The following is a 23235-nucleotide window of genomic DNA, read 5'->3' as shown; positions in this document are numbered from 1 at the left end:
TGTTTTAAAACGAGATTGCTGATGAGGTAAACAGATCAACAGTGTTTACATTACTGCCCGATGAAACGTCTGACATTAACAGGAAAGAACAGCTTTCGGTGAGAACAATTTGCAGGCAAGAAATTGAATTTTACACTAAAAGAAGAAATTTTAGGGTTTTCAGAACTAGCTTCGTTGGACGCTGAGGGTATTTATTCAACTGTTTTAAAAATGATTTGAAATTTGGGCCTTGATATGAATAAGGCGATTAGCTTGACCTTTGATGGCTGTTCGATGATGGCAAGCCATGAAACTGCAGTTCAGGCTAGAATCAGAGGAACATATCCTTGATCTGTTATTTCGCCTGGACACAGTATAGACTAAACTTAGTTTTCAGTGATCTTAACAATGTCCAGGGAATTCGTAACAATGTCGGAACAATAAAAGAAGTTATTAGGTCCTTTAGAGAAAGTGTACTGCGTATGAGAACGATACCTAACATTCCAGTGTTCTGTGAAACTAGGTGTCCACACAAATATTATTATCAATCAGGGTACTCAAAGATAGCTTCTTAACAAAAAAGAACAACCTCACTCGGTTTGGGAATAACAGTGGAAACAACCAAGACACTAGATCACGTGCCAGCCAACTAGATAACGCAACGTCGTCAGCTACGTTTATTATTTGTCAACATATTACATCAAGGTATCTCTCATATCTAGAATCAATAGTGAACGATCCCCAGTATACTGATATGGCTCTCCACTCAACAGGTACGTCAAGACACACCTGCTATCCAGTGTTTTCAAAAGCAGAGAGCAATTAATGACGAACTCACAAACATTTTCGAGGCAGGAAAATTAGATTGCAAGGGACTTCACATAGATATATAATTAGTTCAAATGGCTCTGAGCACTATGGGACTTAACTGCTGTGGTCATCAGTCCCCTAGAACTTAGAACTACTTAAACCTAACTAATCTAAGGACATCACACACATCCATGCCCGAGGCAGGATTCGAACCTGCGACCGTAGCAGTCGCGCGGTTCCGGACTGCGCGCCTAGAACCGCGAGACCACCGCGGCCGGCAGATATATAATTCCAAAATCTGCAGGAAGAGACTGGCTACACTACGCTTGTCCTTCGTCTTCTGGAGTATTACTGCGTGAAGTGGGATCTGCAACAAGTAGGACTGAAAGAGGACATCGAAAAAGTTCAGAGAAGGGCAGCTCGTTTTGTATCATCATGGCGAAATAGGGCAGAGAGTGTCATGGATATGATACACGAATTGAGGTGGCGGTCATTAATATAAAGACGTTTTTCCTTTCGGTAGGGTCTCCTAAAAATGGTTCAAATGGCTCTGAGCACTATGGGACTTAACTTCTGAGGTCATCAGTCCCCTAGAACTTAGAACTACTTAAACCTGACTAACCTAAGGACATCACACACATCCATGCCCGAGGCAGGATTCGAACCTGCGACCGTACCGGTCTCGCGGTTCCAGACTGTAGCGCGTAGAACCGCACGGCCACCCCGGCCGGCGGTAGGGTCTCCTCATGAGATTCCAATCAGCAACTTTCTCCTCCGAATGCTAAAATATTTTGTTGGCGGACACTTACATAGGGAGAAATGATCATGATAATAAAATAAGAGAAGTCAGAGCTCGAATGGAAAGATTTATGTGTTCGTTATTCCGGCATGCTGTTCGAGAGTGAAATAGTGGTAAGTAACATGAAGGTGGTTCGATGAATCCTCTGCCAGTCACTTAATTGTGAACTGCAGGGTATCATTTAGATATAGAAGTTGATGCAATTTGAACTTCCAGTGCTCATTTCCCGAAGACTATTTTGAAGTGGCAATTTGCAACCCATACATGCATTCTACAGTCACATCACAAAATTTGAAAAAGATAAAGAAATATTTTTATTCGATGAAATTCTTCACACACATGTAACGTAAAAGGTGAAGACAGAAAATTTCGCGAGAAACATAAAAATTTGCAAAAGTTTTAGCAAATCGACAACTTGGAAACAGAAGTCAGATTATGGTATGACGTCTGATCAAATAAGAAGTGTTTGGAAGAAAACAAAGCTCCGTGATATACTTGTGGGAACTATGTTTCACCAGCGGTAAGGAGGTTGTTCATATTCTACCAAACCATATTGTCCACACAGCAAGCAACTAGAGCGTTCCTTCAGCAAACTGCTTAGAGTGAAGACATGGCAGAGAAGTACTACTGGCAGAGATCGTCTGAAAGCTTATGCCGTTTTAGTGTCCGCACAAAAAGAGCGAAAAATCCTGTTTTCGAGGTCAAAGTGACTGAATTGTAAGCAAGAAGAAAATTAATTTACAGTTTGCTTATTCAGCTAAATATTAGTGTCAGCTCCATGACCTAACCTTTGAATAACAATTTTCCTCTCGGTTTGCTTTTTGTATTCATATCTCATCTTATGAGGTGTGTATTAAAGTATAAGGACTTTGTTCCTGCATTTGTGTTGCTAAATATTCAGTGGCTTCAATGAAGTGGTTAAAATAATGTGTCACTCTTTCTTACAGAGTATGAGGGTAATGGCCCACTATATTAATAAGAGGAAAAGTTTTCAACAGAGTCAGAAACGGAACTTATTTATAGCTACTTACAAAATGTTAAAAATACTCCTGACTCCTGTGTAGACCCCAACCCTTCTACAAACTATCTTAGGTCACACTTGGCGAATGGCAGGGAATATATAGCACGATACAATCTAGTTGCGTCCAAAAGGTAAACGACAACATCACTATTGCAAATAGACTTTTGGGGCTCCCGATAGTATCCACCAAATCATTGTATATACAACACAGCCTTACATGTGTAACACATCCTTGAATGTATCCAAAAACGCTTCCTACTTCCCTGTTTTCAGGTGTTTTCTTTTGAGGACGGCTTTCTAAGCTATATTTCTTGGGAAGTCTTCAATTCAGTGACGTAGTTAGTTACATATTCCGTATGCTCTTCCTTTATTCTCTAGTAAGCAGTGTAGAACTATGCAGAATGCCTCCCAGAAACCAAGGAACTTGGCTTCAAGCTGGTCACCACAATATACTTCGTGTTGGATCTCGTGAAGAAAAAGAGCGAGCTGATATTCACATTTTCGCTACTTTCGGAGTCCAATTACTGCAAAGGGATGCTCAAACAACTTACAGGAATGCAGTCGAGTAACGTCTTCGACAACCTTCGATATTTCGACGGGTTCGCAGCCCGTCATTTTTAAGGTACAAATGCACCTACAGGAGGTATGCAAGAAAATTTAAAAACTCGGTTTGCTGGACATATGTAGAAAGAAAACACAAACATCACAAACACTAGCACCATTACACTACCAAAGACGACCGACGCCATTATTAAGCATTGGGTGAGGAACCAGAATGAACTCTGTCCCTTTGTTGATTGACCAGGGGAAGAGTAGAATTCTAAGAAGAATTTAAACCAAACCCTCTGTTACACTTATAAGATGATTTGCTAATTTAACCTCGGATGCTTTCTTAACAACTTGATCCCAGTAACTAGAAGTGCACGACGGAGAGCATCTGTGTTATTACATTCCATACGATGACTCACCAGTCGTCACGCGGAATGTTTTGCAAGAGCAGATATCATCAGGTGTCAAAGCGTAAGTGCTAGTTAACCTCAATACACTGGTTTTCCACAGTCTTAATGGTGTCGGCAATGTACGATGTACCACAGCTGCAAAGGATACGCCAAGACACCTCCTTATACAAACAAAGATCGTCCTTTACCGACCTTAAAATGATTCTAATCTGAGACTGTAATCAAAAGACACACTCCATGCTACCTGTATAAGGCAAGAGTGCCGTAGACTTAAGTGCCACCTCGTTATTTTCGTCCCTCACCCCGTTCACTTCTATACGATATTGCATGCATGTCCAAAGGAACTTTGCATTGTAATCAGAATAACATCGGCACGGCAATATCGTATTTATCTGCCGATACCGGACAAGCGACTTTCAAGTAGAAAAAAAAATGGTTCAAATGGTTCTGAGCACTATGGAACTTAACATCTGTGGTCATCAGTCCCCTAGAACGTAGAACTACTTAAACCTAACTAACCTAAGGACATCACACACATCCATGCCTGAGGCAGGATTCGAACCTGCGACCGTAGCAGTCGCGCGGTTCCGGACTGCACGCCTAGAACCGCTAGACCACCGCGGCCGGCTTCAAGTAGAACGTCTGACCTGTACGGTAATATACATAATGGATGTTCGAGTAGAAGTTCTAGATGCATGGTTGACGACATATGGAAGGTTGGGTCCGGTCGTGGGTGGTGCACGGACAGCCAAATAGTAAGGCGACTACTTGCGATAAGCGGGAAATCCGGGTTCGATTCCAAGTCCAGCACAAATTTCTTTGTCGCCATTCCATTCTACAGCTAATGATTGTTCTCATTCGCAATTGCGAATTCATTTACCGCCATTCACTTCTAGTCGACAGGGCAACGTGCATCTGACCTACCCGTCACTGTTAGCATTATGACTTCGATTGTTTATGGAGTATTTCGAGGAATGGCACTGGAATAGGAGACACTGAAATCTGTATGTTTTCTTTTTCAGATATGTAGGCGATACTCTTGATGTTTTGCGTCATAGAAATGAGGATTAAAAGAGCTTTTCGGAACATCTGAATACAATCCACCCGAATATTCGCTTCACAATGAAGGTGGAGAAATATGACCACCTTCCCTTCCTATAAGCGTTGACCAGGTGGAAGGCTGATGGTAGGATGGAACCGTGCCCAGCTCACATTGATTTGTATTCTCAGGCGGAAGTTGTCGCCATCCGGCTCTCTAGCTCTGAGCACTATGGGACTTAACATCTGTGGTCATCAGTCCCTTAGAATTTAGAACTACTTAAACCTAACTAACCTAAGGACATCACACACATCCATGGCCGAGGCAGGATTCGAACCTGCGACCGTAGCAGTCGCGCGGTTCCGGACTGAGCGCCTAGAACCGCTAGACCACCGCGCCCGGCTCGCCATCCGGCTCAGCTTGAAGAGGTGCTTTGTATTTTGGTTCATAGGGCTCACATCATTTCGGCCCCAGAAAGTTTATCAGCTCAGTTAGCCGACCTGGAAGTCAGATTTCACCAAAATATCTATAGCGAAAGACAGCCGCGTGGGGTAGCCACGCGGTCTTGGGCGCCTTGTCACGGTTTGACAGGCTCCCCTCGTTGGAGGTTCGAATCCTCCCTGAGGGATGGGTGTTTGTGTTGTCCTTTGCGTAAGTTAGATTGAGTAGTGTGTAAGCCTAGGGACCGATGACCTCAATAGATCGGTCCCATGGGGAAAAAAAATTAAAGTCTTAAAGTGAAAGACAGATCTGACGCGCGTTGCGCTATTCGATCGTGAATCGAATGAGTGATGAAAATAATGCGGTGGCACCTTAGTATAAACCTTTTTGCCTTACGCATGTAACATTGTCAACAGAATTGGGGGATTCTGTGGAAGAATGGTATGAAGTGTGTTTCTCAATTACTGTGTAAGATTATTGGCCTTTCAGGTTTCGCAAAGGATGATCTCCATTTGTGAACGACGTTGTCTGCAGTATCCTTGCAATTGCGACATGTTATACATTGGTGAGGCCATCAGGATTTGGAACATTGGATCGGTGTATTGAGCTTAAGCGTCACACACTTCTACCAACAACTGAGAAAAGCTGCTATTGCATAACATTGCCATCGGCACCGGTCGTTCGATGGAATATCACAACACAGAGATACTTTCGTCCACTTCTAATTATTAAGAAAACATTTGAGATTAAATTAGAAAGTGACATTATAAATTGCTTAAATTCTGCGCATCTGCCAAGTCTGTGCTCCCTCACTGGTCAAACAAAACAGGGACATCTGGTCACCCGTGTTAATTAATACTCAGTATCGATAAATTCTGAAATTGATCATCTTTGGTTGTGTGGTGGCGCTAATGTTTGCAGTGTATGCGTTGTCTTTTTGCATACAACCCGCATGGAGAGGTTTTAAATTTGATTGCAGAACTCTCCCTCATAGTATCTGTGGTCTGAAAGTAACTGGGTGTGCACATGTCGAAATATCGCCAGTTGTCGAAGTCGTCACCCAGTTGCAAAAAAATGGTTCAAATGGCTCTGAGCACTATGGGACTCAACATCTTAGGTCATCAGTCCCCTAGAACTTAGAACTACGTAAACCTAACAAACATAAGGACATCACACACATCCTTGCCCGAGGCGGGATTTGAACCTGTGACCGTAGCAGTCACGCGGTTCCAGACTGAAGTGCCTAGAACCGCACGGCCAACGCGGCCGGCTACCCAGCTGCAATCCCGTAGGTTGTTTAAACATTTTCTACTCCGGGAGAAATTGAAACTTCGCACTACAGAGGGGATTTCGATTTATAGAAACGTAAAACATGTTCCGCTATTCTATATCAAATGTATACAATATCTCCATCTGACTGAACAGCATTCTTCGAAACGAGAATGAGCAACGCTGCATAGCAATCGCTTGTTCACGTTGCTCCAAAGGCTTACGAAGAACTTCTACCAGGAGAAGAGGAAGTTCTTGAACATAATCTATATCTATAAGGTACCCACAGGTTAAATAGTATTTGTCTATTACGACTTTTAAGTCGGTTACGACTTTAGCGTGTACTGTCAATGTATTTGTTAGTTCAGGGGCCATACGACAGCCGGAAGGAGACATCAAAGTACTGCCTTCTACCTTACTCATTCAAACAATTGTCTTTCATACTTCTTGTCGGTGTAAGTTAAATGCCGCCCTCGGTGGCCGAGCGTTTCTAGGCGTTTCAGTCCGGAACTACGCGACTGCTACGGTCGCAGGTTCGAATCCTGCCTCGGGCATGGATGTGTGTGATGTCCTTAGGTTACTTAGGTTTAAGTAGTTCTAAGTTTTAGGGGACTGATGACCTCAGATGTTAAGTCGCATAGTGCTCAGAGCCATTTGAACCATTTTTAAGTTAAATATTGAGAGTTTTGAAAGATAACTTCGATCTGATTAACTTTAAACTGCAATAATTTCTTACATTCGCTGTCAGTTTCACAGACAAAATATTACCTTTGAATTCTGCGAATGCTTTTGGACTGCTCTAATAACGCCTGGGCTAGGTTCAGCATTTGTTTGCCACAAAGATGAAGTTCTTACTACGATCATAATGATAAATCATCTACTGAAACTAGGACAAATCTCTCTCGACCATCACAAACGTACTTGACAAGTACATCTCTAAGACATTGAGAGGTTTCTTTTCAAAATACGAGCATTTTTATTGATATTGTGAGTAGAGCCTAGCCCTTCTACGTATGTGCACATTCCTTCTTTAATTACGTATACACAAATTTCGTTTAAAACGATACTGTAAAAAACAAGAAAGTAAAGTAAAGTCGTATGCCATGAATGGCTGGGAGACCTCGAAGGGCAGGTTCAGCCGCCTAATTGGAAAGGTTTTTCCTATCCTTCACGCCCGCAGGCACCGTTCCTTCGCGAAGTTTGAGGTCTGTGTGCGTACGTGTATCTGTTAAGTGTAGGTGACTGTAGTGGGGCAGTGTGTGTACTGTACTGTTGTGTTGGTGAGAGAAGCGAGAGGAGGAATCCCGGTGCCAGTACACAGCCTATTCCTCTCTAGGAGCACCAAGGGAGCCACCAAGCTTTACGCCGCCATCCGACGCACGGATCACCATCAACAGTGCCACTTGCTCTCCGCTCATGAGACACTGCGGAGAGGTTTGGTATTTAAACCAGGATGTTGGCGCAAAGTCTGGTGATCAGAAAGTTTGCGCCACCACCTCACCTCTCCTCCCCCTGCCGGTCAAATACTGACACTAAAAACCTCTATCACCACCAGGGTTGCGAACTTTTTTTTTTTTTTTAGCGGAGGTTCACTTCTATCATGTCTCACGTCTTCGGCGCGGTGGGATTGAATTATTCAGTAAGTGTCTGTGAGTGTATGTATTTTTCAGTGACTTTAAATAAGATTAAACTATTGTAGGTGGCTTATTTTATTGTTATAGTTTACAGAATACTTCCCTTTTTCTCGAATTTTTAAATGCATATGTATTTATAAGCTTTTTTTCATAGTGTTCAACGGGTGGAACAGTGAAGCCGACAACAAATTGTTGGAAGACGTAACGACCGAAGAGGTACCGTGTTCAGTCATTCATTTGCCTTATTGCTCATTTAAAGCATCTTGCAGAAGTGTTCGTGCAAGCCATGCTAAGAATGAATCGGTCACTGGTTTCCAAACAATAACGTTGGCCATCTTCAAAACGTAAGACACAGGCCACACTGTATTGTTTTAATCGATGGTGGTAGAGAATAAGGTCAAGTATTTTCACAGAGCATTCTCTAATGAACACATGTACTTTATTTTGGGAACACGAACCCCGTGCAATAAGAGAATCACTTACCACCATCAAAGGAAGTGTGGTTCTCTTGTGGCGGTTGTTCTCTGCATCTGTTACATACACGTCATTCAATGTAATTCAGTTCAGTCGATTCTCTGAAAACTTCACTACTTCAGAGAAAGCGAAGGGAGAACAAACTTCAGCATATTTCCCGATACTATTGAAATTTTTCCATTGATCCCCTCATTTTCAGAGTCAGATAATGTGCAACTAGCCGCTCGTCGTAGCCGCGCCGTCTAAGGCATGGTTCGCGCGGCTGCCCCCGTCGGAGGTTCGAGTCCTCCCTCGGGCATGGGTGTGTGCTTTGTCGTTAGCGTAAGTTAGTTTAAGGCAGATTAAGCAGTGTGTAAGCCTAGGGAGCGATGAACTCAGCCATTTGGTACCACAGGAACTTACAACAAATATCCAATGTCAAGTTACACACGCTTTCAGAGGAATTAATTTATTCGTGAAACAGGGGCTCTACCTGCTTCACAATTGATGACGAGATGAAGAATGAGATGGAACAGTGGCACTGAGATTTATAGCGTTCATGTGGACGAAGGTGGCCGACTCTTCACACCATCGGTTTGAGCGGGCAATCGTTATACTGAAACAGGGTTCGAAGCACCTCCGTAAAACACTATTTCGGCTGGTACTCAAGTCTTATGTGCCAAAACGTCCGTAAACCCCAAGTATTTTTGAACTCTATCGACAGAGTAGCTGACCGGAGGGGAAGGGGGTTTGTGAAGAGATTCATAGTTTTCGTTTCATTTAACAGAACGAAAATATACCCGAAGAACCAATACCAGTCTTTATTCTACCCACGCAAAAAGGGCCTAAAAACTATTCACCTAAGTAGTCTCAAAATAACCTGAAAGAGTTACCTGAAGTCTTCAGACTGCTAACATCTCAGGTTTCTCCAGCTGAGAAATTCTTCCTTAATGAAAGTATGGTGAACTAGCCAGGTAGTGTATTGGTAAGCACACTAGACTCGCATTCGGGAGAACGACGGTTACAATCTGCGTCCGGCCATCCTGATTTAGGTTTCCCGTGACTTCTCTAAATCGCCTAAGGCAAATGCTGTAATGGTTCCTTTGAAAGGACACGGGCGATTTCTTCACCATCCTTACCTAATACGAATTGGTGCTCCGTCTCTAATGACCTCGATGTCGACGGGACGTTAAGCACTAATCTCTCCTCACAGTATGTTGTACTAAGCAAATACTCAAATAAAATTATTTAGACGCCAGTTCGGATAAAAAGGCTATGTAATACTTATTTTGATCAAAACACTGAAAAAATAAAACTTTATGTAGCTGTTACTTTATTGTCAGCATCTGGAGCTATTCACATTCGAAATTTCTGCTAAAGGTTATTCATTGCATTTACTCTTGTTACAGGTCATCCAACTGTGTAGTCAGTGGTGATTTGGTTGCCCATAATATGGAAAGTTTTGTGCTCTACTCGCCACGTATAATTTTATTCTAGGAGACGCTTAAAAGCTCGTAAATACCGAAAATCCACAGACGATAACACTAATTGGTCTCTTCGGTCTTCCTTAGACGAGACACCATACACAGCTATCCGAGGCTCGCACTTACCGGCTAAGTCACACCCAATGTTTAGGCACTCGGTTTACCGCAATCTTCACCTCTTTCAGCCTCAGCCTTGACTGCACGCATGAAATGGCTACAACGGACTGTGTTACTGCCTCTAATGGTAATACGAAGGGCGTTCAATAAGTAATGCAACACTTCCTTTTCTCGGACAAGTTCGGTTGAAGAAAATGCGGATTTTGTTGTGGGACCTCATGGAAAATTCCATCTTCAACCCATATTGTTTCATGAAGTTCCGATAGGTGGCGGCACTACATGTAGCCTTCAAAATGACGTCTGTGACGGAGGTGCGTTCGAAGCACAGAGCTGTCAATGAGTTTTGGCGAGAAACCAGAGAATCGTAGATATTCATAGGAGCTTACAGAATGTCTACGGAAACATAGCAGTGAACAAAAGCACGGTAAACTGTTGGGCGAGACGTCTGTCATCATCGCAATAATGTCGCGCAAGCCTCTCTGATCTCCAGAGTGCCGGAGTGCTTTAGAACGTGCGGACACTCTCATTCTAGGTGATCGACGGATCACAATCAGACGCTTCGCTGTACAATTGGACGTCTCTATTGGTGTTCCTGATACACTCATCCATCAGCTGGTGGTATTGAAAGGTGTGTGGCCGCTGGGTTCCTCGCTGGCTAACAGAACAAATGGTTCAAATGGCTCTGAGCACTATGGGACTTAACATCTGAGGTCATCAGTCCCTTAGAACTTAGAACTACTTAAGCCTAACTAACCTAAGGACATCACACACACACATGCCTGAGGCAGGATTCGAACCTGCGACCGTAGCAGTCGCGCGGCTCCGGACTGAATCTCCTAGAATCGCTCGGCCATAGCGGCCGGCGCTAACAGAACATCATAAAGACCAACGAAAGACCGTCTGTGTGGAATTGCTTACATGTTACAAGGCTGACAGTCACAATTTTTGCAGAACATCGTCGCAGACGATGAAGCGTGGGTTCATCACTGAAACGGCAATCCACGTAATGGAGCCACACCATCTCTCTTTCGAAGAAAAAATTAAAAGCCGCACCCTCAGCTAGTAAAGTATAGCAATGGTCTTCTGGGAAGGGGTTATGTTGTTTGATGTCCTCCTCATGATGCTACGATCAACTCTAAAGTGTACTGTGCTACTGTAGGGAAATTGAAGGAGCGACTTCAACGCGTTCGTTATCACAAAAATGCAAACGAACTTCTCAATGACAACGCAAGAGCTCACAGACGTCTGTGCACCTGAGAGCAACTCACAAACTTCACTGGACTGTTTTTCCTCTGGCCGAATGAAGGATGCACTCGGCGGGAACCAGTACGTGAATGATGGGGAGGTTATTGATGCAGCAAGCCGTTTGCTCGAACGTCAATCAGTACCATACGGCCATACAGGCCCTCCCAGTAAGGTGGCCTGTTAGATTGAACGGAAATTATGCTGAAAAATTTAGTTTTGTACCCAAAAGAGTGGGAAATAATATGATGTACTGGAATCCTGAATAAGACAAACCTCTTTCCAGCAAAAAAACTGGTGGATTAATTGTTGAAAGCCCTTCATACTAACATAGCCATTTCAGTACTTTCTTTCAACATTGCAGCCCAGTCAGCAATCGTGATAATCTAATATATAAGAAACTATCAGCCTCGATTGCGGTAATGAAACCAACCTTTATCCAGGTTTCAGCTCAAGTAATTGAACCTTCTTCAGAAGATACACCTGATTCTATAATATGTCTACGAGGACAAGGTCTATAAATAAAACTAGAAGATCCTGAATAGACGTAGGTTTCACGTGAGCTCCCGTCCATGGAGACGAGGCGCTCGCCGGAGCTAAGTTTTTTTTTTGTTATGGTTTTAGGGCGCAAAACTGCTACGGTCATTAGCGCCCGGTCTATGACTTAGGAAAAGGTAAAAAAAAAAAAAAAAAAAAAAAAAAAACGATACTGGAAACCAGCAGCAATGGGAGCGAGACTCAAAGAAGTGGGGAAACTAAAAACGGAAGGAAAGCTTAAAAAAACACCATGGAAGGGGGGTTGTTTGTCCCCAAAAACAGCTTTAAATGACTGACGTCATCTCTTGTTGGTGACTTGATACATATGTACCGCATTTTTAAAATGTGGCTACTCCTATTGAGGCTGTTTTAGTTTTATTTCTAGACCATGCCGTCGTAGGCGTGTTATAGAATCAGGTATATCTTCTGAAGAAGGCTTAATTATTTGGGCTGAAACCTAGGTGAAGGTTGGTTTCATTACCGCAATCGAAGCTGGTGGTTTCTTATATACAGAGGGGTCCAAAAAAATGTATCCACTGTTTAAAAGTCCATAACTTTCAAACTAATTGACGGAGTTGTCTCATTTTTGGTGAAAGTGTAGCTTAAAGTCCAACTTAAAGATATCACTGTAGGTGTTCGAAATGGTCACCATTAATATCCACACAAACGATGCCGACAAACTGCAGCACGAGCTACTGACTGCAACGTGTTCAGTTGGATATTTGCACATGAATGTACGATGGATTCTCGAAGTTCATCCAATTAGCGTGGCTTTTGTCAATAAACGACGTCCTTTAGTGTCCTCCACAGATAAAAGTTCAGAGGAGTTAGGTCTGGGGAACGTGGTGGATACTCCACAACACCTCTTCGGCCTATCCATCTTCCTGGTACATTTTCGTCGAGATACGCCTTAACACGATTTTGGTAGTAGGCTGGGGCACCATCTTGTTAAAAGTAAACTCTTCCGTCTCCATACAAGTCTCGGATGGCAGGTAAAATGGATGTTTGAAGCTTCTGAAGGTACACCTCACCGGTAACTGTGCCGTCAAAGAAGAATGGCCAAATCAAGCCCCGGTAAGACAACCCACACCACACATTTACTCCTGACAAATTCACGGCTTTGTCTACATGGACGTTCGAATTTTCGGCGGCCCAGTAGATACAATTGTGGCGATTTACTGTACCATTGAGTTTGAACTGTGCGTCATCAGACCACACAATCATCTCTGCAAACTCTTAATCGTTGTGCACAATGTTAGACAACCACTCGCAGTACTCCATTCTACGATCTGGGTCGTCCTCGTTCACTGCGTGTAGCAATCGTGGAATGTAGCACTACCACTTCGCTGTCTAAAAAATTCGCCTAACACTTGAGCGATCACTCCAGTTTCACGGGCACACTGTCTCACAGGCTTCTGTGCTGAGCGAGTGAATTGTTGTAACACACGACGGGAGTTAGCTGCACTTGTTACTGTTACAGGTCGTCCAGATGGTTGTTTGTGTACATCTCCAACACAGCCTTCGCCTTCAAATTTGTCTGGAATGCGACGAATTATTAAACGTGTCGGTGGCTTCCTTTCATCGAATGTAAGCCTTGCGCCAGCCGTCTTTACTCAAGTAACTAGTGCAACTAAGAGCAAAACACTAACTATGTGGCGACTGTCATCTGACAAAACAAAACAACGCAATACACGCTTGTGTGGCGATTTCCGGAACTACAAACTTTTACATTACCAAAGATGAGACAACTCCGTCAATTAGTTTGCCAGTTATCGACTTTTAAAGAGTGGATACATTTTTTTTGGACCCTTCTGTATTAACATAGCCATGTTGCTTGTAGCAAATTGTACACTACGCTTGAGGTACAAAGCTACCAATCCCAAGGAACTACCTTTGCATCAAATCCCCGTAGAATGGCTTGACATCATAACTGAAAGGGAAGAACTAAAATCAATTGTAACGATACATTTAGCAAGTAGAACGAGAAGACCTCAACCATATTAGTGCTAAACCTAGATTTAAGGCATGGAAAAGGAACGGACCCTCTTGAGACATTAACAGAGGTTGTTCAGTATAAACCACCATAAATTTAATGTATGTGAAATGCATTGTCCTAGTGTGACATTAAAGTAAAATTCGGGACAATTTTATTGAAGAGGGGAGAAATGTTGTTGCTCAGCAGATCCAACGTCTCGGTGCACATATAAATTTTCTAAGTTATTGCTTGGTACAAATGGTTGTATGTTGTATGTTAACCGGGGACCTAGAAACGACGGAGAGGCTCAGTCGCCTTCGCAGCCGCAGTGGTCCACAACCCCACGACGACTGCCACAGTCCACTTCACCCCTCCGCCACCCCACACTGAACCCAGGATTACTGTGCGGTTCGGACCCCAGTAGACCCCTCCCCCCCTCCAGGTAACGTCTCACACCAGACGAGTGTAACTCCTATGTTTGCGTGGTAGAGCAATGGTGGTGTACGCGTACGTGGAGAACTTGTTTGCGGAGCAATCGCCGACATAGTGGAACTGAGGCGGAATAAAGGGAAGCAGCCCGCATTCGCCGTGGCAGATGGAAAACCGCCTAAAACCATCCACAGACTGGCCGGATCACCGGACCTCGACACAAGTCCGCACTTTGGATTCGTGCGGAGACCAGGCGCTCCTTCCCGCTCCGTAAAGCCGTGCGTTAGACCGATCGGCTAACCGGGCGGGCTGGTGCAAATGGTAGTGAGACACGTCTGGCTCATACCATGTGTTACAATCGGAATTTGAAGCATGTATAGAGTGCCACTGTTGCAGAAGGGCGGGCGCCGCTCGCTGTGCATGGCCACACCAAACCGAGACGTTAATGAGGAGTGCAAATGTTTCAGTATGACAGCACCCATTACGTCATTCTGCGACCCACACAGTGCGGAGTAATAACATGTAACATCTGAGCTCAGTCACTCCTCGACATCACGGCCCTCATGGAAAGTGCGAAGGCAGGGAAAATCGATAAATAATTGAGACACCACAATGGGGACTGCTGAGGTATCCTGGTTGATAAATCGTGATGTGGTGCCGGCTGCCTGATTGAAGACTTTGCCCCCTCCGTGGCTGCAGCCAATCGGCTGTGTCGGACTTTGCTGGTAGTACCTGCCACTGCTGTTCGGTCGCCTGCATGACTGATAGAGGATGCGAACGAGCTGGGCCTTTGGTGACGGGCCTTACCAAGTTACTGCAAGCCACCGCCTTCAATCCATTGGGCGAGGTACTTGAGAACTGCTTCTCTGGCTTTAAGCTGTGTGGGGCCTGAGATTCTGCCTTCATGACACCTACCGTCCGTGGTATACTATTAGTATTATAGTTCAATTCTTTTATCTTGGCGGCCTGCGCGTGCCCGTCCAGACGCGGGGGGTTGCTGCGTTGCCAGTTGCAAACGACGCACGCGCCAAGAGAAACAACGCCATAGTACAGTATAGTTCGCAAACTTACGTTTAGGTGGAGCGCGCAGTTTATGAAGTAAAGCCACCATGGCGGCATTAACCCTTTCGCTGCTACAGAGACGTGCTCCCCGCATTCCGCGCTGTGCGCGATTTTGTCATCGCTACACTGCTCTCCTGTGCAGGCACGTGGTGTTCCGACTGCTTTGACACACTTACCATTCGATTTCACAAAAACTATTTGGCCCCAAAATTAGAAAAACCGAAAACTTATTAACATTATAATGAAGAGACAAAGCACTACAAATTTCAAAAAATTACTTTCAAACGAATAAAATTCATGAAGTAAGACACTTCGATATTGTTTTTAAATAAAGAAAATGTTAAGCACCGAAGAAACTTTGAACTTTTTTGTTTTTTGTTTTTGCATTTTTTTCGTTGAGCCAAACACCTTATCCATTACACTAATGCAGCTCGTCATTTAACAGAAGTCCTGGAGAACTCTAAAATATCACGCAAAATATCAGCAAACAGTGCTGGTATGACTATGAATTACTCACGTTTCGTCGAAGTACAATAGGAAATAAACAATTACCGCTGTTCTTTATTGCAAAAAAGTGGTTCGTGAGAGTGATACAAAAACCTATCCTTGATATCGCCTGAATTAGGAGGCTTAATGCTTGTTTGGTTTAATTAATTAATAGAATATGAAGCAACTGGTATAAACAATGCTTTTTCCAAACTTTCTGTAAAAGAAAGTCTGCCATCAAGACATTGCTTTCGCTCAATTTCTTTATTTATGACTGAACGTTTCTAAAACTGAAGACACTCGTCCGTGCTCTGCACTGCTGTCGAGTTCTGGCCTCTGTTATTGGCTGACTGTGTTTTGTGACGTCAGATGTGCAGAACGAACCTAAACTCGGCCGCCGTCGTAAATGACGCGCATTATAGTAGATGCCTAAGCACGTGTCCGTATTCGAGTGCTCTGGACATGCCGCACCCATTGTTGGTGAGCTGCTGTAGCCTTGCGCCTACAGACTCCTGATCCAGCAATCTGCTCGACATCGCTGATGGGGCAGTGCCTGCAACCCATAGAGTTCTGTGTTCACATTCCTCATCATGCATGGGTGTACGCCTCAGTGCTGCTTCTGCTGAGCCAGTTAAAGCAACCCGTGTTGCAATATCACGAACAATAAATGTGTTTCCTGAGAACGCTGCTTAGCTAAAGCCTTCGGGAATAAGGCAGTCACCCTCGCGGACTCCCTAATTGTAAGCTCAACATCAAAATACACGTTGAACTCAACTACATCACCTACTCGGTTTCTAAAACTTGAACCTGAAGGGTGACCGCTGCAGTAATTTCAGAACGTTAGCGAATAGTTTCTACGTTGAGATGATAATAAGCTGTGGCACAATTTACTTTGCTTCAGTGCATGTAGCTATCTTTATTCGACATCTCGCGATTGTTTCGGGATTCTGATTTCTGGAGGAACTCTGGCATGGATAGTTAAAAGCCCGAGCACGTTGGCGCTAGGGGAGGCAGTGAGACCAGCGCCTTGGGTGGGTACACTGACCGCAGAGGCTCGGAGAGCGGGTGATGGATCTGGAGAGTGAACGCTCTTCCCTGCTGAGAGTCAACGTGGAGCAGCTCCAGATGCAACTTGCGGAACAAATCATTGGCGATAGTAGGTGGAATGTGGTCACCTTTCGATGGGCCTGTAAATGTGCTGATATCCATCGGAATAAAATTACTACACTAATGGTGTAGTTCCCAATGAAATTTTGACTGTTTGTAAGCACTTAAACTGTTCCAGATATAGCCTGGATGTCGTAGTAAACCGACGTGATGACCACAGACCACAATTTCGGTGAGGTGGTTTCGGTTTGTTCTTTTTTTGCTTGAGTGATTTTTCTGGTGCTCACATAGTTGATGGAAAGCAGTACACCAAATGAATAATGTGCTTTTTCACAATACTTAAATTTGCTAGTTGTTACCATTGTGTTGCGAATTAATCCGGCCGGCCGGTGTGGCCGAGCGGTTCTAGGCGCTTCAGTCTCGAACCACGCGACCGCTACGGTCGCAGGTTCGAATCGTGCCCCGGGCGTGGATGTGTGTGATGTCCTTAGGTTAGTTAGGTTTAAGTAGTTCTAAGTTCTAGGTGACTGATGACCTCAGATGTTAAGTCCCATAGTGCTCAGAGACATTTGAACCATATTTTGAATTAATCCGATTTACTGTGTTAAGTAAACTATGGTGTCCGCCGTTGGTTATTGCCAACATATTATTTGTTATTGCTCTAGCTGTTCGGTACAACTGTTGATTAAAGCAAATAATGTGCAAGGAACTTATGGTGATTAAATTGATCAATACACTTAGTTGTGGGATCCTTTTATTGTTGATTAATAAACATTCCTGGAGATTTAAATTTTTTGACTGATATATGCTCATTCTGGGTTTTTGGTTGTTGTAAGTGCTTAACAGGTTTTAGTTTGCACCAGCTATTGCTATGTGCTGAAATTTCTGCTATTAAATTGATATGCCAACTGTCAGCCATAGAGGACTTATGTATTAGTGATTTGAGCAGGTGCTGAATCTAGATTTCTGCCAAAAGGCCTTATTCTAAAGTAGAGAAAAACACATTCACCGTCTCCTCTGTATAGTGAGCAGCAGTATGTCCTTTTCATAATACTGTCGTCATTCCAGCCCGGATTTTCCAGTGCTTGATTTTCCCAAACGTCATAAAAGTTATTAGTGACCCGTTGCCATTATTTTCAAATTATTATGTCTCATTGTGATAGACATACACTATTTCAATCAATACAGTGAGCAATACACTTCGCCTATTTTGTATACATAATCTTTCAGAACAGTTGACATTTGCAGAAGGTGCTGCCACTTTATCACTCAATACATAACATGAATGCTTTGTGTGTTTGAATATTCAGATTTCTAAACAAAAAGGCCAGGCAAACAGATTGGAAACACAGACCCACTTTACGCAACTTGCATGCAAGCTGTGTTGCTTACAAGTCGTAAGTGTGCTTATCAGGACTTAACAGCATCACGGAAGTCAGTTGACTGTCTTATTATTCCAATTGCTTTGTGTAAAGTACGATACCTCCATTCTTCACTGATGATTGTCTATAATCTTTGTACTCACATAGCGTTATTATATCGTTACTTTATATATGAGAGGGCATTTTAAATTCAGGACGTATTTCAGTATATGTACTTGCATGTAATCTGACTTAAAGGAATTACAATATGAATTTATTGGATTGGTGAATGGATTTTTGTGGACAGACATTTTTCCACATTACTCACTTTTCCTCCTTGGGCAGGCTAAGCGTTATGCTTCCTTTTGCAGAATCCCCATACTGCATGTAACCAAGGAAACCGGTTACAATGAACAGAGTGACGACGAGAACCATGGCAACGTTAAGCACTCCAAACGTTCCACGGAATTTCTTTGGTGATTTCATGCTGTTCTCTAGCGGCAGAATCTGTAAGTTTAAGATATGAAACGATTACACAGGGCACAAATGTTCCTAAATTACAGGTAATGAATCCGTTTTGGCTTCAATAGCTTCAAAATAATGAGCAAGTCTACTGTTTCATTGTTTTTTTTTCAGGGGGTGTTAGATGTCCTCGGCAAGATAACCTCCTTTATCTCTTTGTGCATTTCGGGAGGAAATCACTTTCTGTTCATCAAACTGTGATTTACTATTTTCATTTTGTTCATGAACGGCTTTAGATCATGGTTTTCTAAACTGTTCTACAGAACACTGCTGCTCCGCAGGAAGTGAATAAGTACCCCACGAAAATCTGTTAATAACATGCCTTTTCTTTCTTCGACATTTCGACAGTACTAATTGCTTTTTAACATTTTATTATGATTTTTCTGTTATTAACGGTGATATAAATTTGAAGAGATTACTGAATAATGTAAGTTTTTCTCATTTTAAAAAAATATATTTATATTCGAAATAAACAAGGTGCTCCATCAGAGTACCAGAACTGTCAAAGTAGTCCGTCGGAGGAAATGTTTGAAACTACTGCTTTAGGCTGGTGTTCGAGTGATTCCTTACAAAATAAAAAAAAGACAATATTTGCTTCGTCCTAATACAGGTGAGCTATACATTCATCGCAAAGACCTTGACTCTGACAGTGTGCAGAGTAGAAGCCTACCTTAGTGAATAATTAATTTTCGTATTAATCGACTCCTTCATTAAAAGTCCTTTTGCTTATTGGATAAAACAGCTGATCGTTGCAGAAAATGTGTAAGCATCAGAGATATTTGAAAGAGGTTGTGATTTAAAAAATGTCTAACGTTGTAACCTCTTGTAAAACATTAATTCGCTAAACAAAGTAACGGGTCATCTCTTGCAGTTGTAAAGTCCCTGCACACCATAGCAGCCTATTTATCTTTTCATTTCTATTATTGTAGTTTTCAGTGTGTATTATTGTGTTATTTTTTCCTCAGTAAAACACAGAGCTTTCAGTTCTTTGTTTATGAGATCATTGTCTGTCAATGCCCTGAGTAAATCGATTTGACTTGAACGACTGTCTGTACATTTTCAGGAAAGATTAGACAATACTTTGCAAATTACAGTGTTTGGTTCAAAACAGCTGGCAACCTGATGTGATGATAAATTTCTAATTCAAGATATTTTGATAGTCACCAACTGTAATACCTGAAAGAGGCACAAAATCAGAATGTTTTCTTCTGGGAATGGACAATTATAAATGCTTTATGTGTTGCAATGGCCTCAGTTCTGTGTGTATATTCAATTAAAATACTGAGTAATTCGAACATAACGTAATTAATCAATTGTGCTGTTTGTAGAACTGTACAAAAAAATTGAGAAACTCAAAATAAAAATTGTCTGAATATTTTCAAATGCAGGAAGAGTTTCATTTTCAAACAATGCATGGGACTATAGTGGCATCAAGGGTACTGCCCATTTTCTTTTAAAGAACACCTGAGAAATGTGTAAGATTGATCGTTAAATATCGTGAGGGTGGATGGGAACTACTTTTCCTTTACCAGAAGTAGAAGTATGAGTGAGGTATATTACGCCACTGTAGAGTACATTAACTCAAGCAGAGCACTACCTGTTGGTAAAAAATTGAAACATTTCTCTAATTTGGAATAATGTTATGTTTTTTTCTGTGAATCATATAAACTGAATTGTAATTCAAGATGTCATCAACTGAAAAAAGTTCAAACCACTTGGAAGAGACATAATACTTGCTTAAGGCAGAGAAGTGGCAGTGATAGGTTATTCCACTCTGCACGCTCATTGCTCTCCTAGTTAATAAATTACAATAATGAAGGAGAGAAATAATGAAGTGCAATGATATGTATCTGTATGTAGAGCTAAGACATCAGGGACTGATTTCCGTGGTACTAGAGGGATCTTTAGAGGGCAAAAACTGTAGGGGAACGCAGAGATTGGAATACATCCAGCAAATAATTGAGGACGTAGGTTGCAAGTAATACTTTGAGATGAAGAGTTTGGCACAAGAGAGGAATTCGTGGCGGGCCGCACCAAACCAGTCATAAGACCGACGACACAAAAAATAAAATAAAAATAAAATATGAGGAGTTTCATTAGAGTAAGTTCGGTGAAAACAGTATCATGATCCAAGAGGTAGATCACGAGATATTTCAATTTTAACTACGCACTGAAATTAGAACTGTTAGGTCCGCAGCGCGAAGGCAGTGCGCCCGAGAACGTCACGTCGCGGCGACCGCTCTTTGAATTCTGACGAGTGCTGTTGGCTACTCTGCATAAATGCTGTCAATTCTGTACACCAACTTACTTGGAGGACAAGGGGCCTCGATAATAGAATTGATTCACCAGATTAGTTTGTTCTTCTTTTGCAGTGTACTGACCTCTCCACCGAGTGTTATTATAGTGATGCAAAGTTCAATTACGTGCACAGTTGGAAGCACAGAGCAGCTAAAACTGTTTCATAGGTAACAACAGGTAGGTTTAACAGGTCGATGTGTGCGACTGTGATTTAGGGATGTAGTATCTGAATGCAGGCCTGTGACGAAATTAAGTCCCACATCTCTTTTAGATTGCCCCTTACCGTCAAATGCAAGTTATTCAATATTACGTTGCAGAGCGGGGTACTGGGCTGGTACTTGGTCTTGATGTAAACTGATGTACATAAAACGCTACGGCAAATTATCCGGGAAGGTCTGTCCAATGGAGGCTCTATTTTCATTTAGCCTCAGATTGATAAACCACATTCGTTAAATAACCGAGAGATGGTCTGCCATGTTTCAAGGTATGTGTGCATTATTTAAATGTATTAGAGCGTCCTATACTGCATGTGTCAAAATCAACAAATGTTAATTTATTGTATCAGTAGGAGCTCTTAAATTGTGGTGGTGAAGATGTTTGTAAGCCAGAGGCCAAACAAATTCAAAATAGCATATCCACGTAACATTTGGATGTTTGAGTATGTTGGTTCCTACTGCTTATTAGGATGAATGCGATCAGGTAAACGATGTGCCTTTTACGTATTTTTTTAAATCGATTTCTTTTGCAACTGGCTCAGTACCTCTCAAACATCTATCATAGTTCCAGGGTATTGATATTACCTAAGCATATCTCTAAATCTTTCGCTTTCCTAACTTCAGTCTTATGGCTATGGAACAATCAGCTCAGTAATGTACATGTGATCGAACCGCACGCAGCCGGCCGGAGTGGCCTAGCGGTCCTAGGCGCTACAGTCTGGAACCGCGCGACCGCTACGGTCGCAGGTTCGAATCGAGCCTCGGGCATGGATATGTGTGATGTCCTTAGGTTAGTTAGGTTTAAGTAGTTCTAAGTTCTAGGGGACTGATAACCTCAGATGTTAAGTCCCATAGTGCTGATAGCCATTTGAACCATTTTTGAACCGCACGCTCCGTTCAAGAGAAAAGTAAAGGTTTTTATATTCCGCTAATGCCTCCTTCCTGTCAACAGTGAACTGATACCTTTAGCTTATAGACGACACCTCTTATTTGATTATTTTTATCTGTAACATTGCTATTATTCACCTAAAGGGCCGACGTTACGGAAAAACTCTGAAGTCAGAGGACGTGCGGAAGACGATCCTTGCAAGGACAAGAAACAATGGCTCAAATGGCTCTGAGCACTATGCGACTTAACTTCTGAGGTCATCAGTCGCCTAGAACTTAGAACTAATTAAACCTAACTAACCGAAGGACATCACACACATCCATGCCCGAGGCAGGATTCGAACCTGCGACCGTAGCGGTCACGCGGTTCCAGACTGAAGCGCCTTTAACCGCACGGCCACACCGGCCGGCAGACAAGAAACAAATGATGTCAGATGAACATGTGCTCAGAAATGTACGGTATCAAGTGGTAAATGCCATTTCATTCATGCCATGAACACCCAGCCTGTACATTCCATGCACGAAACTTTGTTTTTAAGTTGATCACCTCGTTAACATTTTCTAGGGTACATCGATTCCGTTGTTTGCCTTGCATCCAAGGGGAGTCACCCGGAACCTCGATAGGAGCCAGATGACTGGAGCTATTTTTATTTAATTTCTGAGAGTACTTTTCACAAACAAAAATAGAAAGCACTAGTGTAAGTGTTATCTATGCGCCAGAGAACAAAGTTTATGATGTGCTCAATATATATTGTACTATGTGGAAATGAAAATTGATTCGTGTACACAAATAAGTAGTGAGCTGGACGGAGAACCCATCATGTGGAAGTTACTTCATCGAACATCTCAGGCAATGTGTCCTGCAAGAATAGCAGACCTACCGTGCCTACAAGGTTTCGTGAAGGAGCAAGGGTCCCCTGACAACAATAGCCGCGTACACACTGAAGCTGAACCGATTCTGATGTGTCCTGGTCACCATGTCAGAGGGACCAGTACAGCCCATAAATTAGTGTTATCTAGGTTGGTGTCTTCTGCCAGAACATGCTATAAGGTAGTTGTACGACGTCGGTAAAATGGCACCTATCACAGTACCCACGCATGACAAGAG

General features: G+C 42.7%; 1 protein-coding gene across 1 annotated transcript in view; it reads right to left on the bottom strand.

Moving 5' to 3' along the window:
- The window catches only part of LOC124795909 (proton-coupled amino acid transporter-like protein CG1139), a 98481-nt gene that overhangs the window by 6224 nt on the left and 69022 nt on the right, over window positions 1–23235 (bottom strand). Inside the window, exon 7 of the mRNA XM_047259989.1 lies at window positions 18533–18711. Within this exon, the coding sequence (XP_047115945.1) occupies window positions 18533–18711 (179 nt within the window). The remainder of the gene's footprint in view (window positions 1–18532; window positions 18712–23235) is intronic.

Source organism: Schistocerca piceifrons, chromosome 4 (assembly GCF_021461385.2).
Source record: "Schistocerca piceifrons isolate TAMUIC-IGC-003096 chromosome 4, iqSchPice1.1, whole genome shotgun sequence".
Classification (NCBI taxonomy): domain Eukaryota; kingdom Metazoa; phylum Arthropoda; class Insecta; order Orthoptera; family Acrididae; genus Schistocerca; species Schistocerca piceifrons.
Note: the sequence above shows the minus strand (reverse complement) of the source record. Positions and strands in the feature narration are given on the sequence as shown.